The sequence below is a fragment of the Toxoplasma gondii genome, chromosome II, assembly GCF_000006565.2.
Source record: "Toxoplasma gondii ME49 chromosome II, whole genome shotgun sequence".
Classification (NCBI taxonomy): Eukaryota; Apicomplexa; class Conoidasida; order Eucoccidiorida; family Sarcocystidae; genus Toxoplasma; species Toxoplasma gondii.
This window is the reverse complement of record NC_031469.1, coordinates 1711190-1726915: the sequence shown is the minus strand read 5'-3', so window position 1 is coordinate 1726915 and position 15726 is coordinate 1711190. Positions and strand designations below refer to the sequence as shown.

General features: G+C 49.3%; 2 protein-coding genes across 2 annotated transcripts; one reads left to right on the top strand and one right to left on the bottom strand.

Annotated features, from left to right (window-relative positions):
* Positions 1–525: 525 nt before the first annotated feature.
* On the top strand, positions 526–4657 carry TGME49_293368 (TIP49 C-terminus family protein; the record flags this gene model as incomplete). Its single annotated transcript, XM_018782188.1, has 7 exons — positions 526–733; positions 1080–1285; positions 1741–1876; positions 2337–2509; positions 2922–3122; positions 3634–3840; positions 4397–4657. 7 exons carry the CDS (start codon positions 526–528, stop codon positions 4655–4657), a joined length of 1392 nt encoding a protein of 463 aa, XP_018638354.1.
* An 878-nt stretch (positions 4658–5535) lies between these two features.
* On the bottom strand, positions 5536–15726 carry TGME49_297360 (hypothetical protein). The gene is made up of 15 exons (XM_018782311.1): positions 13839–15726; positions 13375–13530; positions 12821–13041; positions 12077–12449; positions 11565–11686; positions 11080–11127; positions 10852–10940; positions 10414–10509; positions 9852–9960; positions 9371–9478; positions 8932–8996; positions 8273–8417; positions 7389–7504; positions 6687–6792; positions 5536–6387 (listed from the first exon to the last, which is right to left on the bottom strand). Exons 1-15 carry the CDS (start codon positions 15523–15525, stop codon positions 6325–6327), a joined length of 3504 nt encoding a protein of 1167 aa, XP_018638353.1. The 5' UTR covers positions 15526–15726; the 3' UTR covers positions 5536–6324.

The window sequence follows — 15726 nt, the reverse complement described above, 5'->3', positions numbered from 1 at the left end:
AAGCCAAAAATAGACTCTTGTCATTCAGTCACGGTTGCGGTGGGATTCTGCCGGTGTCCGGGTTGGCCAACTCCCCAAAACAGGGCTTTCTTTCGAAGATTCGTCCTTCTTACTTTTACTCCATTCCAGACCCCTGTTTTTGTCTAAAGCAAGTCCTGCCGTCCCGTTTGACGCTTCACAACACCACTTTGTTACAATGCATTCTAAGATTGCTTCAGCATGCCCTGTCTGTTTCTGTTTTAAGTAGCCTCATCGCATCGAATGCGTGAGCAACGGCCCAGGACTTTCCTTGTTGGATCATTCAGGACCTGTCAGGCAGTACCTGTCTTCGCTTACATCAGCATATAGTACCTGAAAGCCCAACCTGGTTTTAAAGGCTTGGGCCAATTCTTTTAGTTCACACACAACTTTTATGTTTAGCCAAGAAACCGCCTTAGTTCCTGTATCCTCCAAGAGAAGCTGTGAAAGGCGACTTTCCTTGTCAGTCTAGCAAACGCACTGGCAAGTGTGTTAGAAAAAAGCACAATGAGGATCGAAGAGGTGACGTCGACTAAGCACGCCCACCGGGTGGCGTCACACAGCCACATCAAGGGCCTTGGATTGAATGAAGACGGTTCTGCCAAAGAAATATTCATGGGCATGGTTGGGCAGGAGAAGGCGAGAGAGGCGGCCGGCTATGTGGTCGAGCTTATCAGGTGCAAGCGAATGGCCGGCAAGGCACTTCTTTTAGCTGGTGAGGCTGCGTAGGAGGGACAGTGTGGCGTATCCAAGAAACAACAAACCATCATACGAGACAGGGATTTTTGTATTCGTCTTTCCCTGCCATTGGCTAGAGGAAGAGAGAAGAAACCCGGAGAAAGTGACGAAAGCAGAAGGCCGAAAAGAAATATCTAGGACGTGGTGTGTTTTCCATCCCTCCGTAAATTTAGAGAGAAACACGAATAAAAAGTTTCACAGAAAAGTGAAAGGAAACAGGGCAGGTCCGGGACTAGATACATCAACCCGAAAGAAGGATGATAAACTCAAAGCAGGTTTATCTGAGTGATCTTCATTATGTGGCACACTGATTCAACGGCCAGGTCCGCCGGGAACAGGCAAAACAGCTATTGCTATGGCAATCGCACAAGAGCTCGGACCCAAAGTTCCCTTCTGCCCGATGGTTGCCTCTGAGGTTTACTCTACCGAAGTGAAGAAAACGGAAATTCTCATGGAAAACTTTCGACGAGCTATTGGCATCAAAATCAAGGAGATGAAGGAAGTGTACGAAGGACAGGTTATGGAAATGGTAGGCGCTTTCGCACTCACCACACCCAAAGCAAACATCGCTGTTGTCTTTTGAAGAGAGATTGAACAGCCCTCCTTTGTTAAAAGAGGTTGTTCGTCGGTTTCCAACCAAAGCCTCGAGTGAACCAACAGAGAGGAAGCTTAGTTTAGATCTGTCGTCGCTGGTCAGACCAGCTACAAGTTCATTGTGTCGGCGGAAAAACGCGCAAGTGTCCAATGGGTGGGCCACCGCGTTCACAAAAGCGTAGGAAAACGGTGTCGACGAAATGGATGAACAGGGAGCACCCATGGGAAACAGGCAGAACGAAACAAACAACGTAACAGTACAGGAGGGAGGGCGGAAAAGAAAAAGTGACTAACGGAAAACGGGAAAGTAGGGTAACAATAGAAATATGTGGAGAACGAATTCAAGGAATCGAACGCTGCGGGTGTGTCTCCCTTTCTGCATCAATCCAGATCGATGAACCTTCTGAGAGCGTTCTGAATGATGAGACGGAGGAAAAGGATAAGCGCGTCACGTCTCCGATCAAAATCACTCTAAAGACACAGAAGGGTTCCAAGACCCTCCGGCTGGCTCCGCAGATAAATGAAGGTGAAGCCTCAGCCTGTTTTTGAGGTAGCAACACGACAAAAGTTGAACTTCCCACATTACTCGTCGACCCCTCGCCACTTGTGGACTCCGGTTTTAGATCAGAACTTTCGTTGTTTCAGCAGACCACTGTGAGAACGACGTGTATCGTCTCGTTTCCCGTTATGTTCCTTTCGGATCTTTTCTTTAGTTGTTAGGTCTCAGATCCATCGACCACCCTAATTTAGAGCTAAAATGAGTCCGTGTCTGGCTTCTCTCAACGGATATGTTCTTCGTTCCAACGCACAACATATTCTCAGGACATGCATATTACAACACTGCTGGATATACGCATGCATACCGATGTATATATGATATACCACAGACCAATCAAGCACCGTGTATATTGATACCCACTGTTGTCTCCCAAAACACATGATCCAAATCTGTGGCTGAAGCCGTGGCTACTCGTTGTTTTTGCCAGGATTAAAGCGACAGCAAATTCGCGTTGGAGATGTGATCTACATAGAAGCATCCACGGGCAATGTCAAGCGCGTGGGAAGGTCGGATGACTTTGCAATGGAGTTCGATCTCGATGCAGATGAATTTGTTCCTATCCCCCGAGGCGATGTGCATAAGAAAAAAGAAGTTATACAGGCAAGTTCACAGATGCTCCACTCTGTGCAGCAGGAACATTTGTCGTACAGTTCTGTTAGCGTCCTAGGGAAGCTCCACAGCACCAAACGCAATCGACTTGAGGGTAGAACGAAGAGCAGACGTGTCTGCAGAAACATGCCTATACAGTTGATGCGAACACGCATGAGACCATGCGTAAAAAAAGAGTCACAGGTAGAAGAACTGACCTGAAGTGCCAGTCGTTCGCAATTAGTGGGGCTGGCAGAACCGAAGAGGCGATCCGTTCTTGCTTTGACTTTTGGACACTGTGGAACCTCATCGCTTCACGCCCTTTAGGCTGAGCTACTACATGCAGTTGGGAGTAAGTTCCCCAACTCTGTGCTATGATTTTTCTACGCGATCAATGGACTCTTTTCCGGTTCTCATTTTCTAGGATGTGACCCTCCACGACCTCGATGCGGCAAACGCCCGACCGCAGGGAGGAAACGATTTTGCTTCTCTTCTGGGGCAGCTGGCGAAGCCCCGCAAGACAGAGATAACAGAGAAACTGAGAATGGAAATAAACAAAGTCGTGAACCGCTACATTGATCAAGGCATTGCCGAGCTGGTGCCTGGAGTTCTCTTCATCGACGAGGTAATGCTTCGTTCTCGCAGGTCATAGCCTTTTTTGCCCTCTTCAGCTCTTATTAGGAAGTTTCCTCAGAGGCTGCTTCACAGAGACGCACGAATTGTCAGATTTGGCTTATCAGAGGAACCAACATTCCACGGCTGGGCAATGGCCCGGAGAAAGAGAACTAGCAGGTGGGCGTTTTGCCCCTGACACTATCAATGGCTTCAGCTATTGTTACCGTCTTCATATAAGAAACAGTGGATGTGGTAAATCTGCACAGACAAAGACACAAACTCGTGTGGTACGGCCTGCAGCAGGAGCGTGTTTTTCTGTGAGGTCCCTGTACACAACGGGCACAGGCTTGAGTTCCAGTGTCCTTCATCCCTTTCAGTGTGTTTTTTGTCTCTCCAGATGCCGTACCTCTCTTTCCTACAATTCCCTTCACTCCGAGTGTTGAACAGAGAAGCCATCTGCCCAAGATACAGACTTGAAAATCATTTCGCTTGGCAAAGCCTGTCTTTCTTGCCGTTTCCAGGTCCACATGCTCGACATTGAGTGCTTCACGTACTTGAATCGGGCGCTAGAGTCATCTCTCACGCCGATTGTCGTCTTCGCCACAAATCGTGGAATCTGCACAATCCGAGGAACTGAGATTCTCTCAGCCCATGGCATTCCTGTCGACCTTCTCGATCGCATGCTCATCGCCAGGACGCTGCCTTACAACCTCGAGGAAATTAAACATGTACGTCCACAGATGCACTGTGCCCTCAGGAGCTTCAAGCCAGCAAATCTGCCCGCTTCGAATAGGCAATTACAGCGTTGAGACAATACAGACGCTCTAGTACCTATGATACGGAATATGCTTCCATTTACGATCTGAAGTCAACTGAATCGTTGGCATCTGCTGTACACCACCAGCACACTCGATTGCTTAAGCCAGCTAAAGTGTGTTGGTATGCAATATTCTACGATATACAGCTTATCCCCCATTGGTTAGCATCAAGGCATTTTAGATCGAATAAGATTATCTGTTGTAATAGCAGATTCATAGCAAAACGAGGAAACCGAGTGGCAACAAAAAAAACAGGAAAGAGACTGAAGGAGATTGTTTTTGCCAACAGTTCTCATCGCAAGAGTTTTAATATGCACCCGTTTCTTCCTTTTTCTCATGATATTCATATATTGGCTCACATCTCAAATGCATATATTTACGCAGTCTTCAATTCTACAACTGCGTTTCCGTTTTGGGAAATTGTCTTGTTTCGACTGTGGAACGCGACATGATTTGTTTTTGTCAGGTAATCCGAATTCGTGCTAAAATTGAGAATCTCGATATGGAAGAAGAAGCCATTACTCTGTTGGGCGAGATCGGCGAGCGCACGTCTCTTCGCTATGCTGTCCACCTGCTCACGCCTGCGTCAATTCTCGCAGAGACTGAAGCGGATGAGGAGGCGCCTGCCATCACCCGTGATCACATTTTACGGGTGGATTCCCTTTTCCAAGATGCGCGGTCTTCTGCGCGCCGTCTTGCACAAGAAGCGGACTTTTTCGTGCAGTGAAGGACGCAGAGGCAATCAAATTTAGTGATTTAGTGAATAGATGAGAAAAAACTTGAAAAGGGAACAGGACGGGTGGATGGAGCTGAATAATGTTCCACTCAGAGAGGCGGTGTGCGTGCAAGGGAAGCCATGCCAGTGTCGCAACGAAGCGATGCACAGAAAACCCATGCATGGCGAGCGATCCTCAGAATTCTACATTACACACATGTACATGAATATATAAATAAATATATATATTTACAGTTGCACAAATATATTAACATACAAGTGGTAGCGAGGCACATGTACTTCTTGACGGCACATGATTGCAAATAGATCTCCGTTACGAAGAAAGCACTATCAACATGTCTCCGAGTTTGTCTTAATCATTATATATTTACAGTGACGACGCGGAACGGCAACGTCAATTGCAGTAGTCCCGAGCGTTGATGGGAAAGTTCGCATGGTGGCGTATTACATTCACGTACTCTCTTCTTACTGGCACGTTAGTGTCTTATCGCAAAAGTGGAGAACAGTCTCATCGACTGCGGCTGCTACATCACTCAGGATGTCCCCGGGATGGATCTGCGAACTTATTCCAATATAGGACTTGGAATCGATGACTTCTCACGAGCATCTACGTCTCGTACTGGGTCTCCTAAGTCGACGTGAACGCCGGATACAACACATTTCGTTTCTGGGAATAAAACTCTCCAGGGAGATTTCTCTGCGGGATGCACCAAACGATCGGTATTCGATTGAAAGCGCAACATTCAGGCCGCCGCGAGAAAAGGTCGACTACCTAAAGAGCAGAGAGTTTTAAGGTGACACAATCACTACCCTTGCTCTCTCTGTCCTTCACGACATATATATGTATGTATATGTATACATTTACTTGTGCGGTGACCGCGTTTAGGGCGTCCGCAAAACTCAGAATTTGGTCAGACTCGGTTCAAGCCCGAAAAGCGCGTTACGAGCGGAACTGCCGCCTAATAAAGTTGCTGTCGTCTGTCGGGCGTGGAAACGGCAGCAAACAGCTCTGCGGTTCATCCACAAAACCGGGAGACTCCCCCAATGCAATTCGTTTCGTTGCACGAGACACGAAAAGAGTTTCTCTAATGACACGTGCTCGACCTGTTTCGATTTGTGCTACCTTACTGTGATGTAGACATGACACAAATGTGTGGTGTCGTATCCACAGTCGTCACGCACACCCGCAGCTGCATGCCTCTCGAAATCCGAGAAGCGAATAAAAAGTCTTCATTTCTGAATCACTGGAAGAAACCTCGGTTTATCCGACAGCGTTACACAAGCCGAAAAGAGTAATCGCTGCTCATCCGTACGACAGATGCCCTTTCGTGTGTATTCCTCTGTCGATCTTCCTAAAACGGAAAGGACGACGCTTCAGAGTTGAAGCTGCAGCAACAGGATGATTGAATATCACTTTCTTGTCGGGAAAGGGACTTTTCGTCGACACACGGAATCTGTCTTCGCCGTTTAAGCGCCGTCTCAAGGCCAGGAAATGCGTCGGGACATTGATGTGATTGCCACAAAAATCCACCTCTCTTACAGTGATTTACGAATTTCTGCATGCCCCAGAGAGATATAATTCAGAGGCTTGGTCACTCAAGTTTGTTTAATGGGTCTATTTCTGGTCTCCTTCAGATTGGTGGCATTTTGTTTCTAGGCTAAGTCTTCATGCAAAAGATACTCTGGATTTTGGAAAGCTGCTCCTCTTTTTCCCTGAGTCGCTGAGACAACCACACACATGCGCACGCAACGCCCCATCAACGCCTTGGCATATTTGTAAACCAGGAAGACAAATGCCCTTTCTGTGTCGAAAACGCCATCACCCCCTGATACAAAAGACGACTCTGTCGATGCCCTGAACAAAATTATGGCAGGCTGCGTTTTACTCGAGAATCGCCGCAATCACCCAAATCCCGTAGGACTACAGTAATTGCGAGTTCACGGTAACAGCACACGCTATTCGGTTTGTCGGGAGACAACACGTTGCTGCGTTGCTTAGTGCGAGTTTTGAGTGTCTCACCTTCTCGAGATCTTCTGTCACATATGCCTGGGATTTTAGTTTCTTCTTCATGCGTTCCAATTCTTCGCTGACATTCTGTGTCTTCTCGCTTGCAGTGTTGGCTGCTCTGGAGACGCACAGACAAGCCAGAATCATGCAGATACGCAGTGTGAAACTCCGAACGAAAGTATTTCCCCTGAAAGGCTCAGAAAAGCCATAAAACACTGTCAACGACAAAACGATCCGCTCAAATGATGCAAGTTTCATTACGCTTAACCGACAGACAAGAAATCAAAACCGCGGCGGACACGGTACGCAGAAGTTGTCTGTTAGGTGTAGCAACATAACCTCCCACCAAATAGGCTTGTATGAGTCCACGTTAGAAAAACGAAGGCTGGGAAGTTTACATAGACGTTGTGTCAGCGACATACATAACTGACAGCAGACGAAAGTTAGGGCCGGTAAGAGCCGGATAGAAAGGTTGACATGAAAACCGCTGTGCAATATCAACCGACAGTCCTGTACCACGCTTCTGTCGCTGTACACAGCAGATGTGTCTCTCCATTTATTGATATCGTGTATTTATCTACAGTAGAGATACACACATCACACACGACGCTGACATCGCAAAAAAACGGTTCCGACATTTGCACGGAAACCGTAGACAGCTTCAGAGACGCACGCTTGTTCTACGTGTAATAATAAATCATCATTATCTCTCACTCTTCTGCGGCTCGTCGCTTTTCCGTCTCCTTGTTGAGGTCTGCTTTCAGGGCCGCAACCTCCGTCTGCAACGTGGCAGTTCGCGAGGCCATCTGACCTGCCTCCTTGCCAGTGTTCTGAGGAAGGAACGCGAATGAAAAAAAAGCTCTCAGAGAATTCATTCCCAATGCATGAACCCCAACAAAATCAAAAGTGTGTGGAGGCACACGTGTAAAAACTATGACACATGCAGAAAGCGACAGACGAGTGCAAGTCTTGCACTCGTGAGGGGAAGAGGAATGTGATTGTGGTGCGCCAGAGAGAGGAAGGTGCCCTCGAGTCACGAGAGAGAAAAGACTGATTGGGGGAAAACGTCTCTCTCCATTTGTTTTCGAGTTTGTTTATCGAGAGATTGGATCTCGGCTACACGGAAGATCAAATTGGATGCTGCTTGCATTTCTTCGGCAGATTAGATCGGAGTGGCAGCATCAATACACGCGAGCCAGTTTAGACACATGTTCGTAGCCTCTAAGGGGGTTTTGCCGAAGCGCAGACACGCTACCAACATGGAAAGAAGTATTGTCTTTCTCTCTCGCGTTCTTCGAATAGACGCTAGATAGACGCTTACATACAAACACAGGAGACAAAGTGGTATACACATACCGATAGATACTCATATATATATATATATAGGTCATTTCGTTGCACCCTTGCTTTTGACTCTTTCCCTCCGTCCGAACAGGTGGCACTCATGGCGTTGGCTGCTCCGGAGAAGCCTCTTTCATTTCCTTGTCTAGGCTTGCAGAAAGCATTCGTTTTTATCTCTCTGTCGTGTGAGTAGAAAAGTGATTCCTCCTTGCCTTGTAAAGTTCGGAACTGGCCAAATGCCTTTGCTTCAGGGTTACCTCTTTCTCGCGTCGCAAGTGGTCGAGTTCTTGTTGCAGCTTCTCGGCCCGGTTAACGGCTTCCAAATTCTCCTTCACGTTCTCGCGAAGGCGCCGCTGCTCTGCTGTCAGTTGCTGCTCGTGGTCAAGGAGAAGAATGAGTTGTCTGTTAAGCGAAGAGCATGACATTCATCAACTGTGAAGAATAACAGCTCCTTGCTCGGAGCCTCCCGGAGTTGAAACGTCCAGCGAAAAAGACATTCTAGTGCCTTACGCCGAATAGAGAGAAACAGAATGTGGGCACAGGTATTTCCCTCAAGGCATTTCAAAGTCTGTCAGATGCCGGAACCATACGGCTGGATGCCCAAGCATGGAATAGACATGAATACACAAATATAGAGGCAGGAAATCCAAGGACGTCTGCGAACGTGATAAAGATACTCTGACAGGTAGAACTAGACATACGGTTAAACGCAGGCAGGCAAAGAAGGGACGAGGACCTGGGCAGAGGCAAGCGAGACACTCAGAAGAAGACCCACCAAGGGCAGCGACAGCAGCGGGCCTCATGAATATGCCTTGAGGTGATGCAGAGATGAATACAAACGAAACAGAGTTCTGGATTCCTCGATATGAACAGGAGAATTTGACCACAGCATTTCGGTGAACCTTCTGCAGCTCACTTGAACAGCCTCTCTTGCTCTTCAATCAGGTCTTTCTTCTCCGCGTGGAGCAAAGTGCACTGCCTCTGTGAAGGACAGGACAACCCAGACGCGATGAAGGCACAAAACATATGCGGGAGATCGAACGAAAGAACGTTTCCTTTCTGAAATTCATGCTCTTCGAAAAGCGGCCATACAATAGACGCGCGTTCCGCTCTCTTGGAACACCTCCTGGGGTGACTTCCATCGAGACACGTATGTAAGAAACACGGCCCACCTGAGACCATAGGTGCTGTACCATTTTTGACCGTTTCTCGGATGCATGAGCAGAAGCCACCCAGTTTCAGTTCCGCTTCAATGGATTGGTCTCCCGATTTGTGGAGCTTCTCAGCAACACAATTCATATGCTAAAGGCAGCGAACGAGGTCGTCGATAAAAGTATCCATCAAGCAAGACATACCTCGAGTTTTTTCGCCTTCGAGGAGACTTCGTTGAGCGTTTTCACAGCTGCATCATTGGCTTCGCGGAGAGATCCACACTGGGCCTCCACAGAACTCAAGTCGTCCTTCTGCAAACACAAAACACCGACTCGGCAAGCGTGTCTCTGGGTGGCCTCATTCCTAAGCATCCGCGTTGAGAACGCCACGCCTCTTTTGCCAGGCGCTACAAATTCATCACTTCTTGGTCTCCTGAATAATTGGGGCAAAAGTGCCACTATCCATGAAAGCAACAGCACTGATGATGGAACTCCAGAACCAAACTGAGACCCCGAGACACGGTGGATCCAGCGACCCGCCAGCCTTCGCCTTCTACCCTTTCTTTGCACGCACTCGAATCCGTTTATAAGAAGTAAGGCAGCCACAGTGTTCGCACCGACGGTCAGGACAGGCGAATTCACTTCTATTGTCTGAGGGTGTGTGCATCCGATCGTGTATTCTGACCTGCTTTTTGTTCAGGGTTGTCAGGGTTTGAAGCTGCCTCTGTAATTTACTGCATTCTCCGTCGTTACTCAACTGCTGCTGTTTGCTAGTGACGAGTGCATCGTGGGCCCTGAGACCGCACAGTTGCACACTGTCATTGCGACATGAATCAACCAAAACTACCCAGATATATTGGTGTACCTGTATCTCTATATACAGATGTATGCATATAAAGACATATACATATGGGTATATGGATACACAGAGACAGATGTATACAGGCATACATGTATGCGCCCACATGCACACTTGATATAAAATCGAATAGGACCGTCGAGTTACAAATGCATACACACACATGCGTACGTTCATTAACCTCCAGAGTTACGAATACACATTCGTGCCCACTGATCGTGGAAACATCTACCTGCAGAAAAAACGCGACTGGGTGAGGCATTCGCTTCAAAATGGAGGCGACAGAATCGACGCGCGAAGGCAAGACGGATTGGTCCTTATTTGCTTTGTTCAAAAGAACAGGTCCCGCTTCCCCTTCTTGCCTTCGGCTACTTCCGGTGCGACGTACTTCTTCAATTTCTCCTCTTTGCTCTCCAGCAAGAGCTGCAACTCGTTCACCATGGCGCGGAGCTGGCCCGTCTGAGTCTCATACTCGTCCCGCACTCTGATAAAAGCCACACCAGCAGGCTACATAGAAACGAGTGTTTACCAAGTGAGAGAAACGCAGATGTGTGGGGGGGTACATGCGCCTCCGTTTGCGACCTCAGCCCTGCGTGGTCGTGGCGAGGATCGCGAGCTTCGAGAAAGGAACGAGTGCCAACACAACGACTCGTGGCACGCTAAAAACAGGGTAAGAAGTGACTTTGTCGAAACACCGATGAAGAGCAGAAAAACGCGACAAACACCGATACCACCAGATGCTAAGCAAAAGGGCAAGAGCCGTCGTCGCTTCTTGCCATCTGGAGATCAAAAATGGTCATCAAATCCTGAAGAGGACCTTGCATACCTCGTTAGTTCAGCTGCATAAGATTTTTGGAGCCGCTGCAACTCCTGCTGACGTGTTTCGGCCTTTTGCTCAGCCTTCCGTTTCTCGTGCTGCAGAAAAACAAGGAAACGCAGCACAGCGACGCTGACGCTCACGCACGCATGCATTTGCGCCGACGCCAGCAGTAGATGCCATCACCGGTCACTCCGTGTACTGCAGCATGTTTGCCCTGTTGTCTCGTGTGTTTACCTCGAGGTCTGCGACCGTAATCTTCATGAGTTGTTTCGCCTCTTCTTCCTGGAGAAAACAGCAAACAACGGCAGCAGGAGAATGGCCATGCCGCAGGGCCAACTCGCCCCCATTCAGACGATTTGAAGGCGACAGCAACTCGCTTCTTCGACGCTTACCTCCCCTCCACAGAAAGGATGCTGACTTACCATCGCGTGTGGATGTATGCATGAGCGGAGCCGCTCACACCCGTGCACGTAGAACGCTAGTTATACCTGTGCGTATGTGCATCTTTGCACGTACGTGCGAAGTTCTCTGACGCCCTCCACGCTTTCTACGGACGAATGTATGCCGCTCGGTCTCGACAACCACTCGAGCAGACACAGTGCCACATAATGTACAATTAGATCGTAACACGGCAAGAGTAAGCTCTGGCTCGAATGCGTTATATGTATGGTTTTCGTGAAACGTGGATTCTCCACATCGTAGCTGTCTCTGTGTCTCACTCGATTCCGTGATGCAGTTGCGGCGTCTTGTAGAAGTTGCTGTTGCTCGTGCTGGAGCCGCGCAACACGAGCGAGTTCGCCTGCGTAGGCTTCGAGGTCCACGTTCTCTTGTTCGCTTTCGCCTAGATCCAAATATTCACACAGGAGACGCCATTATTCCTTGGTCACTCCGGATGATTATCTGAATTCCAACGTACCTTAAACTTATTTGTACCTCCCAATGACTATGTACACGTCGAAGTGCCCTGAGTTTCTACGAGTGCAGATTTTTCAGAACGGGTCTACAAAGCGACACTTGTCGACCCCCATGCTTCTGAGGAGCTGCCGTGCAGTTCCATGTGCAGTCCCTACAAACGCTAAACTCTAAAAAAAACAAAAACTGTCCCCCTTTTTCACGGTAACCTCGAGGGAAGGCAACGTGGTAAGAAGAAAGGCAGATCGGTCTATAGGTCGCGTGAATGGGGTGTGTCAATATAGCAAGACGTGGAGCTCCAAGAGCAGAATCGACGCACAAGGTTGGATGGGAAGCAGCCTTGTGTGGAAAGGAAATTCGTCACCGTGGAGAATCGAGTCGCAGTCGAAACCCAAGCAAAGGGATTTAGCCTCGTCTGCTTCCACAAAGTGTTGTCCGTCCTTGAAAGATAGCCACACGTCATTAGGGGCTTCTCGCGGAGGCGTCGTAGCAGGGGAGACTCTGTTGGAAGTTGCGTGGCTCCTCAGCTCGTCAATGCGGGGTGACGACTCCCCAAGAAAGGTTTTTGACGGGATGGACGGCGACGCTTCCGCGCGCAATGCGAGCTCTTGTTTCTGACGATTTTCGAGAAGAAACAAAGCCGAGATAGGCACCCGAGAGGTAGCAGAACAGTGCCGTTGTTGACGCAGGACCTGAGTGGCATTCGCACGAAAGCGGATATGGCCGAAACCCGAGAAATTGGCCAACCAGCATTTTGATCTCGTCCCTCACCGCTTATACAAGGACTCAAAAAATACGGCTGCGCTTCTCCAGGGTGTTCAAACAGACACCAATTTTGTGTTCGTTGCCGGGAGATGCTTGTGAACGCAAAACCATCGCCAAGCACGTCCTCTGTCTCCATAGCGCCACGTAAGTGTATGACGCAACATAAACGGAAGAAGAGAAGCGGGTTTCAAGGCGTCTCTCCCTCAAGATGGTTCGATAAAACACGAATGGGCAATGCTTCGGTTCCCCCTTCGCCACACATAACAAGACGACTGTTTCGCAGACCATTCCAGATTACTTCCGTCAGCATTTTGTGGACGAGCAGAAGCAGGCGCCTTTGAGTCGGGAGACTTGTTGACGACAAGACACTCTGGGCGAGGAAGCCCATCACCGGCGGTGTGTCTTGTCGGAGAATGCAGAGGGCAGACTCGCGAAGTCGAGACGAGCACCGGGAAAGATCAATAGCGAGGCTGAGGGCGGCAACAAGCGACGAGACGTCAGCCGTGCCATGCTTCGCCGCTGCAAGAAGACAAGGGACGCAACACAGGTGACGGAAGCCGAAATTCCAGTCATTTCAAGAACAACGAATAATTCCTCAATTTGAACCGCTGGAAGATGAACTGTTTTATGGGCGGTGCAAAGCAATCTGCAACGGTCGCGCATTTTAGGGCAGGACGGGGTTGACACTCTGAGGGACCTAGGGAAAGGAAAGAACTGCGCGACTACGGGCACTAGCTGCATTTGGGGCTGCTGGCAGAGCGATGCCGTCAGGAACCGAAGTGCACTCGATTCTATGCACACAGCTTGGTCTTCTGCAACTGTGGCATCACTCAGAAATCTTCAGAGTCCTACTGTCAGCCAGGAGGTCGAGGAGCATTTGCTGGACTTCCGAAGCAAAACTCGCAGATTCCGCCATAACGGCGAGTAGGGAGAGACACGCGGCTCTTCTCTGTGTGGCTGCAAGACTTTCTTCGATCGAATCCTTCTTTTCCGTCTCAGTGTCAGCGTCTGATAAGAAACAGAACAAGTGGATACAACCATGGCAGTCAAGAGGGCATTCGCTTTAGTATTCTCGAAGATGCTAGTGCACAGTCAACTAGCGTCACAAGCCTATGACATCACTCGGAAACACTCTCAGGCATTTCGTAACATCAGCTTGCTCAATTGCCGGCACGAGAAAGAGACAGAAATCAAGACAAGGGGAAGATATTTTAAGGTGTGTAATGATGTTCCTGTGGTTAGGCGGGCTAGAAATTTATTCATCACGTTAGTAAACAATCCTGGTTTTATTCCGACAGAATACATTCTTCTCGCACCATTTGATACGGCCGGCACTGCACAAGGAGATGCGACCGTTTTCTGAAGAGCTTGGAGGACCTCAGCTTTGATCTCGTCCGGCAGGTGAATTCCAAGACCTGCGTCTCGTTTGTTCCCTTGCTGCTGACTGGAGACGAAACAGGTTTCTAGGAAGGCTCCCACGAAAATGCATGTCTCGCTGTACGAAGACGTGCACGCTCGAAGAAGAGACGGGAAGTGCACTGCAGCAGAGGACAGTTTACAAAGCTGTTTCGAGCGCTTTTCTGAGGTCTCCAGATCGGCTGATGATTCATCGCCATGATTTTCGTTACTGAACACACTGGTCGGACACTGATTCAGCTGTGCAACCGCGTGCCGACGTAGTGCGGCTGAGGAAAGAACGAGGTAAGCCAAGAGCTCGGCAACAACCGAGAGTGCCATGTCGTCCCCTTCTTTCTGTAGCTCTGCAGCAGTCGAAATACAAGTACCTAGCAAATCTAGACCACTGGGCAGCAGTTCTGTTCGAAGGTGACGAAGGAATTCTTCGCTTCTCAGGGCATCGCGGAAGCAGTCAACCGCGGCCCGAAGTTCCAGGACATCGTGCCGCTGAGAGCGCACCGACGCCGATGTAAGAGACAGAAGATTTTGACTGTTTTTTTTGCCGTAATGCCGGCAGTGGGGGGTGTTCGCCTTCTCTCGCCTGGGACTCGCCCCGTCTTGCGGATCACGCGTGGCATAGACAGAAAATATGCTCCAAAGGCGGATCGAAATGCCGACAGGGATCGCTGCTGCGTGGACGAGGAGTCTCGAAGCAACGCTCACCACTGCCTTCCGTACCGTGCGGAGACCTTGGTGGCTACGAGCTCTGGAGATCAAAACATCAGAATGCGAAAGATTGTCAAACACCGCAACCAACCGGAGGAAGGTCTTGCGAGCCCGAGCTTCCCGAAGACGTGCCACAGCCCCGGCATCGTCTCTCGACGTTTTCGACACCTCCTGCGGTGACAGGCCCTTCTGCCCGTTGACGTCTGCGACAAAACCTGAAATTGCCGCTCCGATGAAACAGTAAACATCCCGACCAGGTGGCGTGCTGAGGAAAGCACGCATCCACGAGGCTACATCAGGATGGCCAGGACGACTTGTAAGTGTATAGAGAAGCAGTACGCATGCACTGAAGCACTGCTTCACGTCGTCACTTGCGCCTTGTTCCTCATTGCAAATGACTCGACGAGCAATTGTCACTGTTTCTGGCCACTGCAGGTCCTGAGAAACTTTGGAGTACGCACACAAATAACTGGAGTTGAGTGAGGCCGTATGTTTCGACAGGACAAAACACAGAACACGCTCACACCACCTGAGAGGAGACACAAGAGAGGAAGAAGCACCACTTTCCTCTTCAGCGGACCGGCGGAAAAGCTCACTAAAAGCTCGGCGCCGCACCGGACACACGCAAGCTACTGCCACGCGTCTCGTTGCGTCCGCAAAGGCCGAACTCAGCACTGTCTCCCTTACTTTGTCAATTGTTTCTCTATCGGATTCCCTGGTTCTTGAAATCAGATTATACCCTCGAATCATCCGCTCTCCGCACGACGCTAGCAGAACCTGGAAAGACGGGTCCTGTGAAAGAGGAGCCAAGTCTCTCCATCCTTTTGAAAGAGGTGACTCGGAAGAGGCCCCATCGCATCCATCTAACGAATTATCTGTCATGGTTTTAGTACGAACAGGTTTGGGGGTGCCAGGGAAAAGCACTTCATCGTGTGCGGTTTTGTCGATTTGTCTCGCTACACGAGCCACGTGTCCGTCAGGGGTCGATGCCACACTCCCCGCGCACCACGGCGTAATTTGCTGATGTCGGCAGTGCAGTTCCCCGAAATTCCACAGTGCATTTACATTTAGGAAGCATTGACG